At 36.6% G+C, this 25,439-nt stretch overlaps 1 protein-coding gene across 1 annotated transcript in view; it reads right to left on the reverse strand.

The window, feature by feature from the left end:
• The window catches only part of LOC306877191 (adenylate cyclase type 5-like), a 71,723-nt gene that overhangs the window by 19,476 nt on the left and 26,808 nt on the right, over window positions 1–25,439 (reverse strand). The window contains exons 2-6 of the mRNA XM_079428778.1: window positions 13,353–13,502; window positions 12,366–12,487; window positions 4,389–4,500; window positions 2,533–2,660; window positions 226–384 (exon numbers count right to left, since the gene is read on the reverse strand). Of these exons, the coding sequence (XP_079284904.1) occupies window positions 226–384; window positions 2,533–2,660; window positions 4,389–4,500; window positions 12,366–12,487; window positions 13,353–13,502 (671 nt within the window). The remainder of the gene's footprint in view (window positions 1–225; window positions 385–2,532; window positions 2,661–4,388; window positions 4,501–12,365; window positions 12,488–13,352; window positions 13,503–25,439) is intronic.

The following is a 25,439-nucleotide window of genomic DNA, read 5'->3' on the forward strand; positions in this document are numbered from 1 at the left end:
ACACTTTGCACAGTGTACATACTACTGAAAGCACTTTACTAGCATGCTATTCCGAACAAAGCTATTGTGAAGACAGATAACTGGAAAGAGACTTCAAAAATTTGTCTGAACTTGTCTTGTGTTAATGGAAAAACAACACATTTTCAGATTTTAAAAGTGAAGAGACACAGGGAGTTCAGGTGAGAAAACATGGGTAAAGAAAAAATCCAGAGTTCATGAACCCACCCTGCTTTGCCCCCTGCTTCCATGTGATTGGCCAATGTGACATCGTTGGACCAGACATCAAACTGCCACTTCCTTAATCCCAGCACCCCACAGTGGACTCGCCCGCTGTGTATACCCACACGCATGTTAACGTTGACGCCGGTGACTTCCCTCACCAACCTGGAGCATAGAGACAAAAAAGACACAGATATACCTGTTGTTAATTCAGTTCATCATATACTTTGATATATCAAATTAACAATATACTAACAATATACTCTAAAGTTGATATTAAACTTCCAGTTTTACTAGAACTGTGAAAGCTGTTTACATGTAAACAAGTTTAAAACTACTAAACCTTATAAGAATTCATGTTGTCTGCTGTCAACTGAAATGAGAAGAGAGTGTCTTCATAGAAATAATATCTCTAAAGAAAGTGGCACTTTCCTAATGTTAATAAGCATTGACATGTCCAGGTGTATTCAAATAAAAATGCGAACATAAAAATATTTTATTCAAATATGAGAATTTTACTTAGACTATCCATAAACCAGTCAGGAAAAGGTTAAGTATTCAGAATATTTTAATAAGGTGAACTAATTTTAAACATTATTTTTTTCATTTTTAAAAATATCAAATTTAATTAGAATAAAAACAAAGCAAAAAAACAAGGCAAAACAAAAAAGCTATGCAAAACACAACAAAAACAGCAAAGCAAAACAGAAAACAAAACAAAAAGATTCCATACTGAACTGAACAAATAAAGAAGACATTAATATTCCACACAATAAAATTGCAGGAAATATTAAATGTTTCTCCCTCCTTTCAGTTTCATTCACATTTGATGCCAAGGTAGCTTTTAATATGTGGGGACCTGATCATTTCTTTTAATGGTTGGTTTCTCTTTCTAAACTCTCTGTGTGACCGTATTTCCTACATTTTAATATATGATATCATTCATAACCTTACCCACTGACACATCTCATCCCAATTTTCCCTATATGAAAAAGTCTCAAGGTGGATTAGCGCACCCTGAAATGCACCTTTCCACCGGGCACATCAACAAAGTTAACACAGCACATTCTGATCCCCACGTCACACGGCAAACAAGCCATCAAACTCTTTTGAACATTGAGGACGACAGGCAAGTCTGCGGAAAAATGGTCTCTTCCTGTGATGGGGCGCTGGGCCGGTTGGCTGCAGCTCAGAGAAACACAGACACGTGCTCATTGGAGCAGAAACCCAGTCACCACCATTCCTGCCTTAACAAACAACTGCTCAGAGACACGGAACATTAGAGAAGTCAGGCCTGTGGACACGTCCACACACATGCCAGACAAGTAACTTGGAAACAACTCAATTAAGGGATGTCTGAGTTGGTCAGTCAAAAGATGTGCTTAACCTTCAAAAAATATTGATCAATGGACATTTCAAAGGAGTTCAAACTGATTTTATTATTTTTCTAAGAGGTTCATTCTTTTTTGAGGAAACGGATTTCAAAATATAATGTAAGACATTGCAATTTTCTAGGAATAACCACATGAGAGAAAAAAATGCATAGGGATATAATATAAAATTATACAATTAAAAAAAACAAATAGTAAAAAAGCTAAAATTGTTCAGATTTAGTCTTATTGTTTTAAATGATTAAAGTTTAATTCTAAATATTTTAATTAAATAGTACAGTGAATATGCTTAAGTAAAATTATCCTTACAACCCTGAACTGAACACACATTTTGTTCACACACACACACACGTTGGGTTTCCATGTTTTATGGGGACATTTCATAGGCATAATGGTTTTTATACTGTACAAACTGTATTTTCTATTGCTCTACACCTAAATCTACCCCTCACAGGAAACTCTGTGCATTTTAAGATTTTCCAAAAAATTTATTCTGTATGATTTATAAGATTGTTTCCTCATGGGGACCAAAAATTGTCCCCACAAGGACAAGGATTTCGGATATTGCTATCTTTGTGGGGACATTTTGTCCCCATAATGTAGGGTTTACCAGGACCACACACACACACCACACATATAAACACATACATACATATGTGTGTGTGTGTGTTTATATACAGGTGTAGGTATATGTAGATACATTTGTGCATAATATGTACTTTATTCTATATCACATTCAGTGTAATAAGAATATTTTTAATTACTAACATTAACATTTCATGGAAGCTGCCAGGTCGTGATTCACCATAGCATCTGTTTTGTATCTCCTGGCTGAAGTACATTTTCAGTGAGGCATTTAAAACAAGACACAAAAGCCTTGCTGTTCCTGTCTGATGAACAAAATCAACACTATAATACTCACGAGATTGCTTCGATCATGTCTACACCCATCTCCACGCAGCAGTGCGCATGGTCGGCACGGGCCTCGGGCAGCCCGGACACGCAGTAGTAGCAGTCGCCCAGGATCTTAATCCGCAGACAATGATTCTCCTGCAACGGGATTAACAATGAGCCCAAAAATCAAATTACAGCTGTTTGAGTTGCTGTAGTTCAGTATGGTGGTATTCTTTTTTTTTTATATAAAACCTTTCACTCAAAAGTGAAATAATGTGTCACATGTCATTTAATTGCCATTAGGAGGTGACACTGCATACATATGTTACATATATAGCCTTTCTCCCATTTAAAACCCTTCACATACCGCAAATGGTTTTTCCTTTTAAGGGTGTGGATTTTCATAGGGATTTATATGATTTATGAAGAAAAAACAAACTCAAATGGCTTAGAAATGTCAGATTTTAATCTGTCTACTAGTGTATTTTTTATGTAGTAGATTTGGCATCCCATTTTCAAGAATTCATAAATCCAGCCCAATCTGTCCTGATATTTTGATTGGAAAACATGAGTAGTCTAAACAAAAAGGAAATGGATTTTGAAAAACGCAATATAATAGAAATAAGAAATAACAGACACTACTGTAGAATAGTTCAACCAAAAATGAAAATGTACCTCCAGTCTGCATTCATTGTAACTGAATTCTCCAAAATTTGGAAGGAAAAAAAGAAAGTCTTACTGGTTTGAAATTATATAAGAGTGAAAAATAATGACATAATTCAAATTTTTTGGTCCCACTTTATATTAAGTGGCTATAACTACTATGCACTTACATCAAAAAATAAGTATAATGTACTTATTGTATTCATATTGTGTTGCAAAATACTTCTGCTGCTATTGTGGTAGGTTATGGATAAAGTTAGGGACCTGTTTGGTGGTATGGGTAGGTTTAAGGGTGGGTTAAGGTGTAAGGGATGGGTCAACAGTGTAATGTAATAACAAATTAATTACAGATGTAATAACATGCATGTATTTTTAAAAATATAAGTACAATGTAAAAACATGTACGTACACAAAAATGCATTTTATCAAAAGATTCATTTAAATGTAAGTACATTGTAGTTAGGGCCACCTAATATAAAGTGGGACCATTTTTTTAAGTGTTGTTCACCTTAGTTTGTAAAAGAATAGTACAAACCAAAAATGAAGCGTGTCATCATTTACTTTTCATATGACTTCAGAAGACTTCCACTATAGCCTAATATAATATATGACATTTTATGGTGTTTTTGAAGCTGGAGTACTATAGGTATCTATTTGTTAGTCATCAAAACAGGAGAGAAGAAATCAGTGGAGAGCAGAGGAAGCCTCAGGCTGGGCACAGGACTCACGGCAGCAGGACCGGGTCTTATGATAGCCACCTGAATGTCACCCCAGCTCATGCCTTCATTTCAACCGCAGCCCATACAACAACCTCTATTGTTGATTTCAGGGCCAAGTGCGCGTGCATTCTTTTTTGTCTTTTTGCTCGAAGGTTTTGTGATGTTTGCAAACATCTGAACAGACAACAGATGGTTTCCCCTTTGAGCGGCATCTCTCTGCAGCAGCAGAGTACGTGCACGAATGCATGGCAACTCGGCTGCAATGAGTCACCACCACTGGTGGAGATAACGAGGAGATAGTTGAGCTGGAAAACAGCGGGAAGCTCAGTGTGCGAAGCGTGATCGCAAACACTCATCTGACAGGAGGGAGGACTTGTCTATCCCAGTCAGCTGTGTGAGTGGGATGCAAGCGGAATTAATATGATCACATCTCAGTTTGCCATCGTGTTTCAACTAAAAAAGCTCTTCGGCCGAGGACGTGGGCTGTTGTGCGGACACTTACGGCGGCCAGTTTGTCGAACCGTGCGAAGAGCTCGTTGAGTGTCATCACTAACTCCTGGGCCGTGCACTGGGAAGCCAGACTGGTGAAACCCTCGATGTCGGCAAAGAGGATACTGTGGAGAGAGAGAGAAATATCAGTTGGAGGTTTCATCAGTTATGGGCACTTCAGTTTTTATTAACAGATCTCAATGTTTTTCTTATTGTTATATGAAGGTCTCAATAGAACTGTCTTGAAATATTTTTAATTCTTTTACCACGCTATCACCGTCATTTATTTTTGCTACTTTTCAAATGTATTTTATGTATAGATCTTATTGTTTTACTCTTGTCCATGTCCTTCAAAACTAAATCATGAAAATCCTTCTTAATATGGCTAATTATTACTTAACAATTTTAATAAAAAAATTTTATATTTCTTGTAAATCTCAAAATCTAATTTAGTCAAATAATGCAATAAACATTGAACAAAATATTATTACAAAATACTAAATTAATTGTAGTTAGGATACGATACTAATAATAAAAGTAGTCTTAATAACAAACTTGGCCATTATATTCCAAAAATATTTCAAATGCCATTTATCACAGAATATTATCAAACCCAATAAATAATTTGAGACAGACAGACAGACAGACAGAGAGACCTGAAAATAAATAAAATAACTGATGCATGTCCAGCCCATAATATGTAAATACAAACACAAAGAAAGCTCATAACGGGTTTGATTTGCAAGGAACATACATTATAAAATGTATACACTGTCATTGTTGATAAAAGCATTTGCCACATGAATAATAAACCCAATGAAAAATCAGATCATTCTTGTTAATCATCCCAGACTCTCATCCCCACACATCAGATTAGTGCACATTCACCTATATTACACGGTTGCCACGGTTACCTGGCTGACAATTGAAACCCTCGCCCACAGCTATTCATTTCAATTGACCATTTGTGAAGCAGACTTTACATAGATACAATATGAGCTAACTAATGTGATCCCAGCGTCACAGCTCCATTACCATACCAATGGCACAGCAGAAAGGTTCGAATGGGAGTGCGTGCTCTCTTTAGCAACAGATGACATTCACATTAAGAGAATCTTGGGCCTACAGAGATGAGAAAGTGAATAAAGCATGATATTCACCTGTGGGAGCCAGTAATAGATATGGTTCTTCTTTGTGCACCTTGAATGAAATACAAAACAAAACCTTGTGGGCTGTAATAACTTTTCCTATTCAGTATTCATCTGTAGAGCTTTTACCAATGCTGACATTGATCTAGCTTTATTTCTAACAGCTCAGGGCTGGCCTGACACTCAAGCTAGCGTGACAGTAGAAAGACAGTTAGGTTTGACTGAAGCCCAGGATCCGGGTGACCTCTCAGTTCAGACTCAATATCAAAGGCGATTTCCAGAAATGTTTAAAAGGGGCTCAAAAGGCAGGCTGTTCTCGATCAACACACTCATCTCATGTGATGTTTGCAACTCCCTTTTTTCAAAGCATACATGCTGCTTGGATCCCTGGAAAAAAGCCTGACTGCTTAATGGCTTTCAATCAATTAATCTTTGTGTGAACTGTAACATTGCAGACCATCAGCATTTTGTCAAAAATACACTTCAAACCTCAATTAAATGCTTCAATTTTTCAGCATTTCAAATTCAGAGTGCTATTTCAGCTAAAAATAGCAGCTAAACCATCCTAAACCAGCTGATTTAAACAACATTTGTTGCCCTAAAAATAAGAAATAATATATCAAATAATATTATAAATACATATTTATTAAATGTATTAAATAATAAACATTTCAGGTTAAATGTCTTCAATTGTCCTTAGAACAAGTAGTGCAAAACAAGTTACACAGACAAGTTAAATATTTACTTTATTTTTGAATTCTAGTAAATAAAATCTGAAGCTATTCACAAATGCAATTGATCCGGCAAGTTTGCTCAAATTGTATGAGCATTTCATTGGATTTTAGCCCTCTCGCTTTCTAGCGATACAAATTTTAGAATTGATTTTTTTGCCAGATTTAATTTTTCAAATTAGATTATTTGAATTACTGGAATTGATTTGGGACTCTTAACTGGCCTCTGTCGGTTATATGATACAATTCAATGCACAAAAGGACAACAGATCCTCTTGCTGCATTTAGCCGACTTCCTATTCTACGGTCAATACGCCATAATGAATTAATGATGCCACCTTTTCAAAGTAAATCAAGTGAACAAAGATCCTCGTGAGACCATGTCTGAAAGCTGACAAAGATGAAAAACAGGAATCATTTTTATCTTATTACAAAAGCCCTGATCAAAAACCATCAAAACAAAAGCGTCATATGACTGTACTGTACATGAGTCTTTTAGGAGCCGTCTTAACAACAAAACTAAGTCAATCAAACTAAAACAAGCACTTTGACTGCATCGATCATAAGAAAAGAGTTTGTAAACCAATCAGTTAGTAACAGCAGGGTGAGCAAATGATAAGCAAATACTGAATATTCATTTTTGAATGTACTATCACTTTGAATGTAAAATCCACCCAAAGAATGAAACTTATTATTTCATATTTTATTATGTAAACCAGCAGGTTTGTAACAGAATTTTAGGTGAACTATCCCTTTAAAAATCCACAGATAACTAAAAGCACACAAAACACCACAAAGTCTAAATATAAACCCTCCCTTATACAATATAGCATCCAGAAAACCTTACATTAGTCATAGATCAAAGGTTTCTATATAGATGACGGATCTATTAGAGTTTCTATATATAAAAGCTCAAATAAAAGGCCTCCCCTGGGTGGGTGGATTAAGGTTAGTTGACTCTGAAAGTAGACAGAGTGCAGTGCTCTCTGAAGGATAGCGTATGGGCTGCTGCGAGCATCTCAGGCGGATCTTTAAACCTCATTTAATCGTTAACACAGAGGTGACTCATCAGCTCCCTGCAGTCTGGACCAAAAATGTCGCTGCAGTGTGGCACAATGGCAGGACAGCTCTTTAAAAAGAATCCAAACACATTACGACCTCTGGAGTATTTCTGCTGGCTATTATGAACACACTCTAGGTTCTTTATTAGGTGCTGGTAATCTGGGGCTTTTAGTGTGTAAACATCAGGCAAAGTATTAAATGAAATCCAGAGCTCCCTAGAAGAAAAAACTGCCTAGACTCAGCTTTCTGGAAACCAGTAATGCCAATCACAGAGGAAAATAGCTGTGGTTAAATTTATCCCATGAGTCAACAAGAAAAATCATCCTCAAATTCACATTTAAATAGTTTCAAAAATTATTTAAAAAATTGTTTAGGAAAAAAAAGTTTAAATATACATGTTCATATACTGTAAATCACTAATTTATTAATATATTTATTAAAAAAATATATACACTAGAGATCAAAACTTAATTTAAAAAAATATTTCTGAAGGACTCAAGTCTGCATCGATTTGAAGAAAAATACAGTAAAAACAGTAATACTGTAAAATATTATTACAATTTAAAATGTCTGCTTTCTATTTTATTGTATTAAAACATAACCTTCATTTAATATCATCCTGTAATCTTCATTTAAACATTGCTTATTATTATCAATGTTGAAAGCTGTTGTCCTGCTTAATATTTTTGTAGACATCATGATACATTTATATTAGATTTCAGGATTTTTTTGATGAATAGAAAATTCAAAAGAGCAGCATTTATTTGAATTAGAAATCTTTTGTAACATTCTAAATGTTTTAGTGTAACTCTGATCTATTAAATGCATTCTTGTTAAATATTAATTTCTTTCAAAATAAATAAATGAAAATCATACTAACCCCAAACTTTTAATAGGTACTGGGAATTTTGTCATCATGATTAAATTATATATTGGGTAATAATATTGCCATTATTGCATATATATTGGGGTGTGATTTTTCAATGTAAACAGTCACAACAGTTTTATTTATATTACATTATTTACACATTTATGAGCACGTAACCCAACCCTGCCCCTAAACCACAAGATATAACATATGCAGATACAACTACACTCATAGTTTATTCAAAAAGTATTTATATTCCAAGTCTTCCGAGGCAAAACGATAGATTTCTGAGAGGAATATTAGACGCGATCGCCGTCTCCGTCCTCCGTAAAGCTCAGATCCTGTGTGCAGTCTCTATGCGCAAATTCAAAAAATGTGTCTCGTGACCGATTGCGTCATGCTATGGGACGGGAGTATGCTTTTGAATGAGATGTGAGTGCGTTAATGGAGCAGGATCATTTTCAGCGATTAAACCTTATGTTTTACTCTCTTCTTCGCATAAAGAAAGACTTCGTATGGCTTCAGAAGACTTGGAATGCAACACGACTTGTTTGTAATGCTTTTATACTGCTTGTTTATGGTCAGTTTTTGCAATAAATACCTGTGACTGCCCTTATATTTGCCTGTTACATGTTTTATATTGTTCAGAAGTGGGTAGGTTTAGAGTAGGGGTGCTCCAGTGAAAGTATAAATTTATATAAAATTATTTCTATTTTTTACAAACGCATGCAAACCATTAAACTAAGACAAACAACTGAAAACAACGGAGGACCCTGCAAGTCGAAAAATGACACTAAAGGGGTACCTTGAGCGTCAAAAAGCGACGTCAGGTCCTGACCAAGCTTCAATATGGGACAAGTTGGGAGTGAGAACGTGTTGAATAGGTAGTGTACAAATAATTATTATTTTACAATTATACTAAGCATAATGAATAACTGTATGCTGATTATTCTCAAAGAAGCTGGTGAGATATTTATTGTGTAGATGGGGACAAAACAACAGCTCTTGCCAGTGGCAATGTTAATGGATTTGTGGTGACAGCAGCCCTAAGGTCAAATGTAGCTGCTCTCTGAACATAATGCATTTTATTCGGAGTTAGAATAGCAAAGTGTTGACAGGTAAATTACATAATAAAATGGCAGGAAGTTTAATCAATGGAGTGTGTAGTTGGTCAGCAACAGTCTGTTTAGGGACATCAGCATGAAAACCACTTCAGCCAAAAAAGAAAAGCCCCTGGATGGAATGTTGCACAAAATATAACATGGCCCCCTAAATCCAACAAGGGTCACTGCTTGAGAGGTCTGGCCTCCTGATCCATCGCCCCTGGAGCTCAAACTGATTCTATAATTGCTTAATTATGATATTGGATATAAAACTGTTGTATAAAAGCCTGTCAAATCTGCCTCACTCCAGTAAAATATTTTACTCACAACTATAGTGTTTCCTTGTTGGATAAAACTATTTATAGTATATCAATTAATTTCAAATGTGCAGCATGTGAGCAAATCCCCTGAAACTTACCAGTACCTTTCCTGCTAATTTACAGATATTTCTTTCAACCCTAAAACACAACAGAATGAAATGCATAATTCAAAATATGGGTAAAAAAAGAAATCAATACAGAAAATTCCTTCATATTAACATAGTACACAGCACCATATTTTATAGACTTTTCTGCCACACAGTTAGAAGACAGCAGAATTGTGCTGCTCGTAGGAATTGGATATCAGAGTTATCCATGTTCCCTTTGGGGAAGAAAAAAAAAAAAAAAACTTTTGGTTTGCCCTGCCACTCACCTAAGGACAAATTAATAGATGTTTAAGAGAGAGTAAAGACCTAAACAGAAAACCATGCTTTCTAAGTCACAGAAATGTGACAAACAGAGATCAGAAAAGGTTCAAGGAACAAAAACTGAAAATCACATTTTTGGCCAAATGTAATGGAAAATCCCTTACAATTGTTAGTCTACAATTTCATTTGTAAACGATATAACTAAATATTTTTTCAAGGCTAACTGATATGTCCATCAAACTTGTTTTTGGCCAAGAATGTGTCCCCAATGAGGAAAATATCAAATCAGAATTTCATTGATGTCCACTACCGTTTAAATTAACCAAATGAACCATCAGTTCATTCCTCGAGCAAAACTCCCAGCCTCCCCTTTCCACAATAGTTCGGGTTTCACTCAGGAGCAAAGATTCAAACACAGACATTGTTATATAACTGTCCTCAGCAATTAAACCACTGGGTCCTCTAGTAACAGACCTATCAATATTCCACTTAGCGAGATATCGCTCGGCTGCACATTTTCATAATTCCTCTGACCATGGAGCCTATTTGATGGGGGCTTTACTGAAAAACAGACAGAACCTCGTTAGCAGACAACAACCCAGAAGTCCAGGAGTCGCACTGCTCACTAGCTCACAAAGCCCAAGTTGCCTTTTGTTGCTGTAGTCTACCCACTATTCGATCATAGAAAAGGGCTGGCAGAGAGTATCAAGCCATTTAAACAATGGAGGTCAAAGAGTCTCTGTACTGTTGTTTTATAGTAGGTGCTGCTGCTGTATTGAACAGTATCAGGTGGCGAATCATTGTCTGTACTCCAACTGATAGCTGCATAATGTTAAAAAATAAAGTCTGCATAAAGTTCAGCTCAACTTTGTTCCATCAACAGCATTCACGTTGCTGGAAATTGTGTACTCTCAGTGAAAATAAATTATTTCTGATCACTCCAAAATACAGTCAGTACGAACACTCATTTTACTGTGAATTCGCAAATGCTAAGAGGACATTTAACCGGAATATGCATTTATAGCACTTTGGTCACTTTTTTGACAATTTGCTAATTAAAGGAGACGTATTATGCCCCTTTTTACAATATGTAATATAAGTCTCTGGTGTCCCCAGAATGTGCCTGTGAAGTTTCAGCTCAAAATACCCCACAGATCATTAATTATATCATATATATATTGAGTGGAAGCAGACACTTGCATGATTATTTTAGATCTGTGTGGCAGCAGCATACAGTACATAAATCAATAAATCCACTGCTCTCTTGTCTCCTCTGAGGCTGGGACAAAATAGTGTTCTGTGCTCGTCTGTGCATCCAAAGACAGAACAGTTAGCATGTTTTGCTCAAACGTTCACCATGGCATTAGAACTGTGCACCGTTGTCGCTTGCTAAATCAAAATGACAGCGCAGCGGGTGAAAACTTACAGATTAAGGGGCGGTAATATTATAATGAGATCCCTTTGCCACGTCACCAAGGGAGAGAAATCAGACGCACTCGTTTTATTTCTTGGGTTACTCTTCTACCCTCCAGATTTAGAATTCATAACCGTGGAGGATCATAATTCATCACATGGATTCCCGATTTGTCTTATAAGACCCACATGCTTTTAAACTCAAGTCTTCATAAAATCACAGCTGTGTTTAAAAACCGACACAAGGTAAAAAAAACAGGCTATACTTCATAGGGCCTTTTGTGATTGTGAGTGTCCAACTAGTCTGGTGGTGTGAAAATCAACATGTAATCAGTGGGAAAGTGTCTGTAGAAGCTCAGAGGAGCTACCTTGACAGATGGATGGTCAGTTGGAGAAATAGATGAGCGAGTGTTTTCTTCTCTTAAACCACAAGAGGGTGCAATATCTAATGCTTATCAGATTTATAAAACACTTATGAGCTCTGTTCCAAAACCAAGTAAGCTGTTATCAGGAAATCACTTAAGTCTGAGGCAGTATATACTTGTATATATAATTTACAGAGAGAGCATACCCAAAAATAATACAAAAAAATTAAATTATAAAAAAAAAAAAATTATAAAACATATTACAAAAATAAGCAATACGATATATATAAATAAAATAAATATATAAATAACATCTGATATGGTAGATGGCTGGAGAGAAATGCTGAAAAATGTAAATATAGCCTACTAATATTTCATGCAATGCAAAACATTTTACATCTAATGTAACAATATCATGTTGTTAGTTTAGCAACATGCAAATGGATGCAGATTTTGCCTGTGAGGTTTCATTTTCATTTTCAGCCAAGTACTAATTTAATTATATGTAAAAGTTATTGCATTTAAATACTGAGGGCTGAAAAGACTTTAAAAGTGCTTTGAGATGCAAACACTTACTACCGTCTTTCAGGCTATTTGAGGAGTCACTCTTACCTCACGTTGTCATGCTTTTGAATATAGATCTTGTGGAACATCATATCTTCTTGTTTGGCATTTATGTCGGCTTTCATCTCCATGGCGACATGTCGAGGAAGCACAGAGAGGAGGAGGCGTTCCTGCAAATGATGACAGTCATAGTAAGGAAAAGACAGGTAGAAACAAAGAGAAGAGGGCCATGTGTCGAAAGATGTTACTTACTCTCAGGAATAGAGAAAACTGAAGGAAATTACATTCATTCTAAAAGATTATTCTATATATTACAAATATTACACTGACTGTGACAGGATAATAGTTATTTTAACTACTGAGGCCATACTGTTATTTTCAAAACACTTGTATACTTGTATTCAAAACACTTATATATAAATATATATATTCCTGCAGAAAAAAAAAAAGATGACTGGCCTCAGTGGGCTTCTGTGTTTGCAGAAACTGACATTATTTTTTCCTTTGGTGCCACTATGAATTTTGGGTACTGTTCTAGGATGTGGTTCTAATCTTACAAATTAATCAGCAATGCGTGTCTCCGTGCACTAGTTTTCTCACAGCTTCAAATCTATCCTGAAAATCAATGAACATGTGAATGGACTCCAGCTGAAGGACTTTTCATTCATTTAGCTCTATTCCAAGCAATCTAAGGCTATTTCCTCACACATATTTGAGTCTGAAAGAAAGAAAAACATTTGCACAGAATGTTGCATGCTAATATACTTAAGTTTTTATATGGCTCTACCAGGTGCTAAAATAAATACCATAGTATTAATCATGGTGCTTTGAGAACCTGATTACGGTACTTACAAAGTAAGATTCTTAAAATGTTTTTCAAAGACGTTAATTATGCTCAACAAGGCTGCATTTATTTGATCAATAATAATCTAATTTTAAACAATATCTGTGCCTGGAGAATCTTCATACTGAACATTAAATCTGAATGACACTAGAATTTAAAATGTGCTCTTATGGTATCTGGTGGACTCTCACCTGTTGCTGGTTTTCTCTCTGAGAGTGCAGGCGGGCTTGAATACATTCTCTGGTCTCCTGGAAGGCTTGTCTCTGTGAGCCTTCTGCTGGGTAGTGTGTGCACACGCCAACTATATTAGTGCAGGAGAAGATCAGGACATTGGACACAAGCTGTAAAAGAAAGAAGAACACACCATTAAAGAATATGAAACTTCACCTTTAGAGACCCAAACACTGATAATGATGATATGCGTGTTGTTCCCTTAAAGGGGAACTATTATGCAAAAATCACTTTTATAATGTGTTTAAACACAGTTGTGTGGCCGCAGTGTGTGAAAACAACCAGTGAACATAGGAGTCTCCATAGACTTCCTCCATCTGAGGACACTGTTAAGTTTCATTGTCTAAGGAAATGTCCCGGAAAAAAAACTTTAAAGTCCCCAATATGTGTAGGGATCAATACCAACACTTTGTGTGCAAAAGTCAGCTCCAGACAAAGTAAGTATCACGCGTTTGTTTTCCAAATTGCCCTTCTGAAAGAGCTTCTTGGCACTCTGTAAGGCTAATGATGCTAAAGCTACCATTGTCTCTGTCTGTTTTCACTGTGCTGCTCATGAATGACCGTGAATAGGAATGTGGTAGTTAAAAGTTGCATATGAAAGCAATGTGAATCGATCGCTTGAGTTTATTGAGCTCATAATCACAAGTGGGTCTTATAAAGTTTGTGATAGCATGCCATGCACCATGAGACCAGCTATGTTGTTATTTTTATCCCGCCGTGCTGCCCGTCTGTGAAATTCACAAACGTGAATTTGTTATGCACAGTATAATCAGATGACTTTGAAACAGAGTATGTTTTCTGTAAAGATAACAGGCTTGTACTAATCGTGGAATGTTTATTTGCAAAGGCTAGCACTGCTAATGGAGCTTGAGCTCTTGAAGCTCCGCCCTCTTCTCCGGGAGTAACAACTCATTTGCATTAAAGCAACATACTCAAATACAGAGTGTTTTGGCTCATACCCTGAAAGTGGCAATTTTTATAAGCTATAAAAAAATTCTTTGTGGGGTATTTTGAGCTAAAACTTCACATACACACTCTAGGGATATCAGAGACTTATTTTACATCTTGTAAAAAGCTGCATAATAGGTCCCCTTTAAAACAACAGTTCACATAAAATTCCAAAATTCTAAATCTCTAAATCTAGATAACACTGGACCCTACTAACTTTCATTGTATGGTCAAACAAAAACAAAAAAAATGTAGATATCTCTCAAAATGTCTTCTTTTGTGCCTCAAAGAAGTCATACAGGTTTAAAGCGACATAAGGGTGAGTAAATCAATTTTCATTTATGGGTGAACTATCCCTCTACATGTGATTTCCACTTGTAAAATTCATGATTTATGTTTTATTTTCAGTATGTTCAATCTCAGGGCACTCCAATAAAGTTTCATTAGATTACGCTGACAATCTTTTGGAATAGTTTATCTATGATTTACTCAATGGAGTCTGTTGTGCAACCCTGGCATTCTGGGAGTTTCAAACTGTAATAAATTTCTGCCAAACTATTTTTATGATACATTTCAGAATGTAAGCTGATGTTTTATATAGCTTTAACTCGTATTTAGTGAAACAGCTATTATGCAATTGTTTTAAACAAGTGAGTGAATAAATGGGGTTAAAAGAGTGTGCCCAAAAATGACAATTTGCTCAAATTTTATCACTCTCAGGCCATCCAAGATGTAGATGAGTTTGTTTCTTTATTGGAAAAGATTTGGAGAAATTTAGCATTACATCACTAGCTCACCACCTTTGGATCGTCTGCAGTGAAAGGGTGCCGTTAGAATGAGAGTCCAAACAGCTAAAAAAAAATTTTTTACAATAATCTGCAAGTAATCAATTAATGTCTTGTGACGTGAAAAGCTGCATGTCTGTAAGAAACAAATCCAAGTCCTCTATCCACAATATTGTTTCTCCAGTGAAAAACCTCATCTTGCCTGAATCAGGAGAGACATACGCACAGATCAAGCACAGTTTACAAGCGACAACAGTCAAAAACTGTTAGAAACAAACAAGTTTTCACTCCACAAGACATTGATGGACTGGAGTCATGTGGATTATTGTGATGTTTTTGTCAGCTGTTTGGACTCTCATTCTGACGGCACCCATTCACTACAGAGGATCCATTGGTGAGCAAGTGATGTAATGCTAAATTTCTCCAAATCTGTCCAGATGAAGAAAAAACTCATCTACATCTTGGATGGTCCGAGGGTGAGTACATTTTCAGCAAATTTTCATTTTTGGGGTGCACTATTTCTTTAAGCACGAAAGCAGGCCCCAGAACCACAGTAGACATTGAGGGGGCCCAATTTTTATCAATGTTTTTTTCCTCAGTTTTTCTTAAATTATTACATTTAGTTGCCCCAGTCCTGAATATCTGGTTGCATCTTTGCAACCATGGAATTAATTGGGAACACATAAACACACAGACGAACACGCCTTTGATTTTCACATTGTCCAAGATGAGTTTGTGGTTCCTATAAGAGAAAGCAGATCCAGGAAGTCTGCTAACTTAAAATAGTACATATGATAAAGACTAGCCAAACAACCTGAAGCTGTTCAGAGTCAATGCAGTTCAATTTATCTGGGTTTAAAAGGCCCTCCTCCCTCTCTTCCACAAGAGGGGTCAGGAACAGGGCGTCTTGACTCCTAAACACTGCTATCAGGGGCAGCGAGACGCATTCCCATAATATCTTTGCTTGAGCTGGACTGAACTTCAGCGGACATATCTCTGCCATGACCTCAGGGTCCAAAACACAGCCGCACCAGACGCTTCACCCTAATATAGATTGTTAACATAACTTTGCTTTTCTTTGGCCTTTATTTTGCTTTATTTTGTCTGTAATCGGTGCTCTAAATAACAAAACTCTTATTTTTGCTCTTTATGCTGTATCTTTGCTTAAATAGTTAGTAAAAAAGTTTGCTTTATTTAGTGATTAGGAAGGACCAATCATAGCCAAATTTACAACAAAAACTAAAAAAGAGAAAAAAAGTAAAACAAAATCTTGTGTACAGCTGTCCATAAATCAAAAACCATGAAGGATCATGTCCAACAGCAAGCTTTAATACGCTTCTGCTTTTCTGTCTTTTCTGTGAAAACACTAGTGACATAATGAGAAACGAATACAGTCAACTTTCATCAAATGTGCTTTTGTGCCTAACATCACAGAAAATGGGAAACAAATCTTTGGTTACTCAAGAGTGGAGAAGGGCAATCAATAATGATTACAGTCTGCATGCGCAAAAAACAAACCACCTGGACTCGGCACCACACTAAAGGAAGCATCACATAGAAGAAACGTTCATTAAAAAACTCAATACAATCACTTTTTGTGAAAATCAGACCAAATTTAAGTTACTACTGAACGATTTTCCCCTCCACTGCGGCTCATATTTAAATATGGCCCATCACGCCATCTTTTACTTTTATTTTACATTACTAAATAAATGTCACTGCATGTGTTTTTCCGGTGTTTCCGGTGCTGCTGAGAGAACGCTGGCGCATTTGACTGCCGCTCCTCTTACCGTACCGGTTTGGTTATATTATTTTATTATTTATTTTATTCATCTATTTTCTCCTCCACTCTTGCAGCTGTGATGTGGTTGTCCCATTTTATATACTTTGGATTGTTGCTTTTATTTTTGCACTCCACTTGGATTAACTAACAGCATGCTAAGGAGAATCAACTCTGTGGACCGGCTGTGCATGTGGATCTTGTGACATTGAGTTCATGGTGTGCTTCAGGGATTCAATCTGGACCGGCCGTTCACGTGGACTTAAAGACTATGGCCCTAAGGTACACTGCACGCCAACTTTTAAGCTTAAAACGGTTTTCTCATCGTTTACCTAAAGACACTTATGAACTTTGTCAAGATGCTGGCTTGCTGCATCCTAAACGATACAAACATCGGGGCTCGAGGCGCAGCCTTTTTGTTTCATCTCCTCCTAATATATTTAACTTTGTCACTACATGCCGGCGTAAGATTAACTGTTTGCCTTCCACTGGTGTCGATCATAGGAATTTAATATCTGTCCCCTGCATGAAGGATAAACCACTGCCGTCTTTATCGCACAGCCCGATTCATGCTGCATTGTTTAATGCCCACTCTGTGAATAATAAGGCGCTGCATTTAGCTGATCTAATCTCTGATAAAAACTTGGACTTTCTGTTTTTAACTGAAACGTGGCCTAAAGGAGATGATGGATTACTGTTTAATCAGATCACTCCTCCTTGATTTTGACCTCTAAACCTCCCGAGGTCATCTGGTAGAGGTGGTGGTATTATTGCTGTCTACAATTGGCAGTTCAACATCAGTGCTGTGACTATTCCTCAATATTCAACATTTGAGTGCTTGGTCTTAAGTGTCTCTGGCTCTACTTCTACAATCATTGCTACTGTCTAGTACCAACCACCTAAAATTAAGTCTCATGCAGCTTTTATGTCTGACTTTGCTGACTTTTTGACAATGCTGACCCTGACGTTCCATAGAATCCTTATTGTGGGGGACTTTAATATTCACCTGGACCTTGTGCTTACAAATCACTCATTTGCATCTCAGTTATCATCTGTTGACATTGGTCTGTCGGACCACTCAGCTGTCTTCTTTGATTTGGAATTACATCGACCAAGTGTGCGTACCCCTCGAACTGTAACATTCCAGAAGTGGAAATCTATTGATCAAACTGCTTTTTCGAATTCTGTCATTTCCATTTTAGGTGATTTGCCTTTAACATCGTTGGATGAGAAAGTTTCACAGTTGAATATTATTCTTATTGCTAACTTAGACACTTTTGCTCCTCTGAGAACACACAAGGTTACTTTTGCTCATTCTGCTCCATGGTATAATGACAATCTGCACACTAAGAAGGCTGCCTGTCGGAAAATGGAGCGTAAATGGCGTCTCATTGGCTTGAATGTTTACTATCTAGCTTGGAAGGATCTTCTGGGTGATTACAGAGCATTAATTAAGTCTGCAAGATCTTCTTATTTTTCTCAGACTATTGAAAACAACCAAGGAAACCCGAGACACTTGTTTCAAACTATAAATTGCCTGCTTCAAGTTGATGCCGTTTCTACCATGCCTGTTTCTCAGCAGTAATTAATTTCTTCAATTTTTCAATTTAAAAGTTGATAATGTTCGGAAACATATTTCTGTTTCACCTGTTTCAACCACCACATATCACTGTTTAAAATAAAATAAAATAAAATATAAAATAAAATTATTTATTTATTTCAGAATCTACACTGTATGCACTGAATAGACACCAAAAGCAAAGTGTGAGACAGGTTGGTTGTGTCACATATCCAAATAAACACATCTAGACCTCCATTTCTTACATGCATGTTCATCCCTCAGCGATTGCAGCATTTAGAAGTCTATCATGAAGAGTTGATACTGACCCCGAAAGTAATTTCATTTCAGCTCACTTAAGTTCTGCTGATTGAATATGTGATATCAGGCTACAACATTATCTGGGAGCAGCAGCTGCAATGTTGGGTGTCTGCTGCATCGAGCACAGGAGCTTTGGGCCAGTTGTGCATTAACTCAACCAGTGCCATGGAAACACACACACGCGCTGCAATGCAAATATTCCTAAGCAATAATCCTCTCTATTAATACACTCCCCTTTTACATTCCAAAATATCCTTATTAGGAAGTTGGTGGAATACCTCTGTCACCGAGTAGGAGGGGATACATAATAGTGCTTCTTCTCGGCTGGAGGAATGCGGGGGATCCGACTGCTGTCAGAGCAGGGGGCGGAAAAAAAATTATATGCACTCCTTTGTTTTTAAGAGATTAATATATTCATCACGCTTCTCAAATCAGCCGTTTGTGCTTCATCTCATCTTCATCTCAAGCAGCCACCTTGACGTATGTAGCTATATTCTGCATTTGTTGGATAAATTCATAATGAGTCGGAGAGGAGAGGATGGATCAGGCGTGGGTCCTCAGGGAAGCCAATCACTCGCTCACTGTCAAGACCAGCCAGTGCAGCAAACCCACAGATGCCAGATGCAAACCCTATGAATTGGAACAGCTGGCTGCTGTCTTAAAGCCAGGATTCTGAAATGGTGGTCCTGCAGAGCAGTGCGAACAAGATAAGCAAAGGCTCAAAATACTTGGGTGATGATATGATACCCATTTTGTTTCTTATATTTTACTTAGTCTCAATTTTGACTTTTGGCTTAAAGTCCACACCTGCTCAGAGAAGAAGAAACCACCTGACTGTTAAGCCCGAGACACTGCACGATTTCGGCTGTCCCAGACAAAAGACTGGCATCGTGAAACAACCATGGTGATTTCTGATTCGCCACGATTGTTTCACGATGCCAGTCTTTCAACAGTACTGTACTGTACTGTACAAAAAAAAAAAAAGTTGAGCCAACTTAAAATTTTAAAGCAACCAGCTTTTTGTTTAAAATTGAGTTCTCTCAACTTATTTTTGTAGGAGATTCTCAACTTTTTGTTGTATAAACTTAAAAAACAAGTTGAGAAAACTCAAAAATCTGCTGAAGTTTGTTGCCTTAAAATTTTAAATTGGCTCAAAAAAAATGGACCAAAATCTCTGAGGAATGTTTCCAACACATTTACATTTACATTTATGCATTTAGCAGACGCTTTTATCCAAAGCGACTTACATTGCATTCAAGTTACAATTTTTACATTTTATCAGCTCTTGCTTTCCCTAGGAAACGAACCCATGACCTTGGCGTTGCTAACGCCATGCTCTACTATTTGAGCTACAGGAAAGTAGACCTTGTTGAATCTATGCCACGAAGAATTAAGGCAGTTCTGAAGGCAAAAGGGGGTCCAACCCGGTACTAGCAAGGTGTACCTAATAAAGTGGCCAGTGAGTGTAAATAAATATATAAATAGCCTAATATAAAAAATATTGTTACCTAAACAGCTTTATTTGACGTCTATGCAACACTTACACGCAATAATAGATCCTACATAATTTTTCCACAAACCTTATTACTTGTTAGCAATCCACCGTGCTTTTCTGGGTACTCAAAGCGCTTTACATGATGTACAACATAATCTGTTGTACATAAAGCTAACAAAAAGAACACACAGAAGCACATGCCAAAACAAAAGATAGCTGAAATGCAAGTTCATTCTAGTACACGTCAAGCATTTGAATTACTCATCAAAATAGCATCCCTATATGCTATTTACTCACAGCATCTCATGCACATTGATGCTCAGGAGAAATGCACCCTCATAAGAACACAGTCTGTGTAATGGATGATACTGGTATGCATTATGCAAGCAAGGTGAACAGTAATGGTGAAGTATGAGGTTCAAGCTGAACCTTGAGGTCCAACACACCTAATGGATAGCTCCGACAGCTCTGAGCTAGACAAACTCTGCGCTATAAAAGAAAAATGCAACAAGTGATAATGAACAACAGATGGCTGGTTGGAGCACTTGCATACTGCATAAATTGCATAAAAGGATGTCCTGTATTCTTGTTATTAATTTATAACAAAATGATTAATAACAATAATTGTTATTATTGTAATTTTTTGTCCATTACATTTATAAACAACACATCCAGTTCAGTGGCGCAGACTTTTCCATTTTCCTGAGTATCAGCATTTGTTACCGCCACAGTAACGCTATATAACGCAAACATGCAATGGTTGACCAAGCATTTGCCTCTATGTTTGCATACTTGTTCACAGTCAACCTATGTTTCTGGCCTTACAAAGAAATATGAGAATTCTGGCCTCAAATACAACATGTTTTCTAAAGTCTGATATTATAGTCAACATACTGCTGTGCCAGGAGAAGGTCCTCATGCATCTTTGATGAATATGGATATAATAACAGACAACGGGTGCAGTGCATTTATAAAGAGCACAACCTGAACAATAAAACACAGTCAACAACTCATTTTCTATGCAATAGTCGTCAATCATGTGGGAGCAAAAACAGGGATAGAGCTGTCATTCCTGTTCCGTGGAGAGGCATGGATGGCTGAGCTGTCTGACTGTGTTCACAGAAGCGTACTGCCTCAGATGGCATGAACTGTAACTAGGGAACAGGCACAGCAAAACATTATTTCAGAGAGATTAATGATTGCTGGTGACACCATAAAAATCCCACCAAGCAAAATGTGCAAAAAGTCAATATTTGTCCGAACATGAGTCCCCCATTTTCCCCTCTCCCCACCTCCCCTCTGCTTTCTGATAGTTCTGCTATCTGTATGGGTTCAAAAGAAAGGCTACATCTCATCTGACTAATGGATTTTAGCCATTTAAGGCAATGCATAGGTAAATTATTTTATCAGAAGTGTTGGGGATTAAAAATAGTAGTGCTACAAGCTCAGCTTTTCAGACTACTACCGATCAAAAGTTTGGGTTTGGTAAGATTTAAATTTTTATCATTTTAATCAGGAAGGATGCATTAAAAATTGAACAAAAGTGACATTAAAAATGTTTACAATATTGGAAAATATTCACATCCTAAATAAACGCTGTTCTTTTGACACTTTTCTATTCATTAAAAAATTCTGACAAAAAAAAGTTTCACCGTTTAAAAAAAAATTAAATAAAATTAAGCAGCAAAAACAGTTTTCAACATTGACAATGATCATCTGACACTGAATACTGTCTTAACGGCTGATAAAAATGTAGCTTTGCCATCAAAAGAATGAATTCATTTTTTTTTATATATTACAATAGAAAACAGTTACTTAAAAAAAAAAATATTTCAGAATATTACTGGTTTTAATGCATTTTTAATCAAATAAATCCAGCCTTGGTGAGCATATTTTACACATTCAAAAAAATAAAACAACCCAAAACTTTGAACAGTAGTATAAGTTCATGAATCACTGACCAAATAAATGATTCACTCATTTATTTTGTAGTAAAATAAATACTTAATTGTTTCTGCACATTACTATATAGTCTAGTTTTATTAGTTTCACTTACTATATTTAATGTTCCTCAGTGTTTTTTAGATAAATATGATCCTTAACATAAAAAAAGCACAAACTGACTTTTTGTTAGTAAGTTTAACTTATGATTAGCCTTTTCAGTTTCAAAGTCATTTTCCAAAATGAGGAATGTATAAAAAATAAACAAATCTGTGACTCTAGTAAGAAGAATAAACCTTTGTCATTGAAAAGAACAAAGAATCTTTGTCACCCTTTATGTCACCATTTCTCTCTCTTCCAGGAAATGTCTTTTGAACTCAGTCTTTCTCCATGGCAGGAAGCTCATGTGACCTCTCACGATAGGAAGGTCATGACAGTAGCTAGCAGAACTCCCCAGAGTCAGCTCTAAAGTACAATTATCTGCCCACAGGGCTTTATACTGATCACGTAAAAGAAGGTTTCGATAAAACATTGATAAAGATGACAATACACTTGAGAATTGTCTTTTGTGATGTCTTTTTGAAGGACACTTCAGCACAGAGACCTTCAGAGTGCTCTCACAGTAACACTGGTGTGATCCATGACAGGCCTGATTTTGAAAGGGTCCTAAATGTCACATTCTGAGTCACATCTTTGAAGAGAACCACTAGGCCTGCTGGTAGAAAAAAAAAAAAAGAATAGAAAGCATTTTCAATTTTTCATCCTCCACATCAAAACAAATAAAGCATACACATACTCCAGATATAGCCACAGCAAACACCAGCCACATGTGGCTCTGGGCTTTGGCAGCCCTTTGATGTCACTAGTAAGGCTCTTAAATCAAATTTCCCTCTACATCATTCAGACATCATTCAGGCATTCACCCAATCAATGCTATAGTTAATATATGTAAAATTAAATTCATAAAAATACATAAATCAAGTCAGATTACACTACATTTACATTTACTCATTTAGCTGACGCTTTTATCTAAAGCGACTTACAATTGCTATATATGTCAGAGGTCGCACGCCTCTGGAGCAACTAGGGGGTTAAGTGTCTTGCTCAGGGACACATTGGTGTCTCACAGTGGATTCGAACCCAGGTCTCTCACACCAAAGGCATGTGTCTTATCCACTGCGCCATCACCACCCCCTACCGTTCAAATGTTTAAAATTTAAAATGCAGAGACTATAAACACCAAGTAAGCAATTTGTAGGAGAAACTATATCTGAAGGCAATCAATCTGCTTAAGACCACTTCTAAAATATAACCTTCATCAAGCATACAGTAGTAGCTTATTAGATACTTATGAATCTTGCATACAGAAAACTTCAACAGGGAAGTCATACATCCAAGCTAGAAGTTTTCCAAGGACACATCTTGCACAACAGAGCATAGCAGCTCTTGGGAACCTCTCCATCTTCTTAACAGAGAAGCAAAGGTGATGACAATGGAAAGGATGCTTCTCTCTAGCGGATTAAGTCATTGTTTCCTGTTACTGTACTCCATACGTCAACAGGGATTATTAATTGATGCTACACAGCCATAACAAAAGCAAAACTTAGCTACGGGTAACCATTCAGAAATGTAATTTTATGCATGGGTCAAATGAGTTTTAAGCTGCTCATAAGTAACTGGCCATATTTTATTACCTGGCCTACTTTTTGCAACCGACGGAGCATAAATTTCAAAGATTTCCTTTGAAACACTTTATACACCAGTCAGTCATGGTGCCTGTGGTCTTAAAGGGATAGTTCACCCAGAAAAGAAAATTACGGCATGGTTTACTCACCCTCAAGCCATCGGTGTATATGACTTCCTTCTTTTAGACGAATACAATAGGAGATTTATTAAAAACTGTCAGTGAACAGTGGTCAAGATTTTGAAGCAAAATAAAGTGCACCATAAAAAGCACTACAAATGTATCAAAGGGATGCACCAATATTAAAATTCTGACCAATACCAATGTTTGACATATTTGTTTAAAACTGTTTTGAACTGTTTTTGCTTGTAAAGTTTTATTTGTGCATATTTCTCTCCTGATTCAGCCTAGACAACTTTATTATGGATAGAGGACTTGTATATTAGCCAGTTTAACGCTCAAAACATCTTGATGATGGATTTATTACAAACATGAAGCTCTTAACTTCAAGATATTAATTGATGGACTGGAATGGTGTGGTATGAACGCTCATTACGACGGCACCCATTCACTGCTGAGTGACGCAATGCTACATCTGTTCTGAACTCATCTACATCTTAGATGCCCTGAGGGTGACTCCATTTTCAACAAACTTTCATTTTTTAGGTGAACTATTCCTTTAAGTCCTTTAGTACCATTTACTAATGATTTTTTCTTCAGTTTTCAGTTGGAAAATCCAGGATTACCCCAATGATAATGGTCTTCCACTAGGGAATACAATTCTCTATGTCAACTGGAACAAATTGTTGCTAGGAGACGGCAACCATGATCACACTATTAAACTTCGGTAAATGTGAGTCTTTAATGAATGTCATCACCCTCATAATGATTAGCCTTATTCAAATGACCGTACTGCTCATTATCCTAAGGCTGGATGTTTATAATCACAGTCTATGAAGTTATTTAACAAGTGCCTGGTTACATGCATTCATGAGGCATTTTTAAACCACCTTAAAAATGGGTTGAATAGCTTTTTTGTGGCTATAACACATGATGCTTCCAACAGCCTTCCCAATGCAGGTCACTTGAGGTTCGTCTAAGTAAAAAGCCACTAACGGCTTCTAAATGTCACAAACCAATCAAGCAGTGTCCTCAAAATATAACAATGTTTTCACACTAATGACTCTTCAGGCAAAGAACACACAGATCTGACTGCTCTTGTTGTCAGGTGCATTACACCATCAGCCTTTAAGTGTAATGATCAGCTTGTTTTCTGATTGGGAATTAGGGCTGAACGATTTTGGAAAATAATCTAATTGCGATTTAATATGCAATTATTTTTGCAAGCTCTTTATGTTCTGAATTATTCAACAAAGACAAGCAATAAATCATTGTATAGTATGACCAACACAATATTAGATAGAATGTTATTTTCTGTAGGTCAGGCCTATATGTTATGATGAAATTAGGTGATGCATGAATTGATATGAATGACATTTTTCTTTAACACCTACATCACAGTAGTATATTGACTG

Source organism: Barbus barbus (genome assembly GCF_936440315.1).
Source record: "Barbus barbus genome assembly, chromosome: 11".
Taxonomy (NCBI): Eukaryota; Metazoa; Chordata; class Actinopteri; order Cypriniformes; family Cyprinidae; genus Barbus; species Barbus barbus.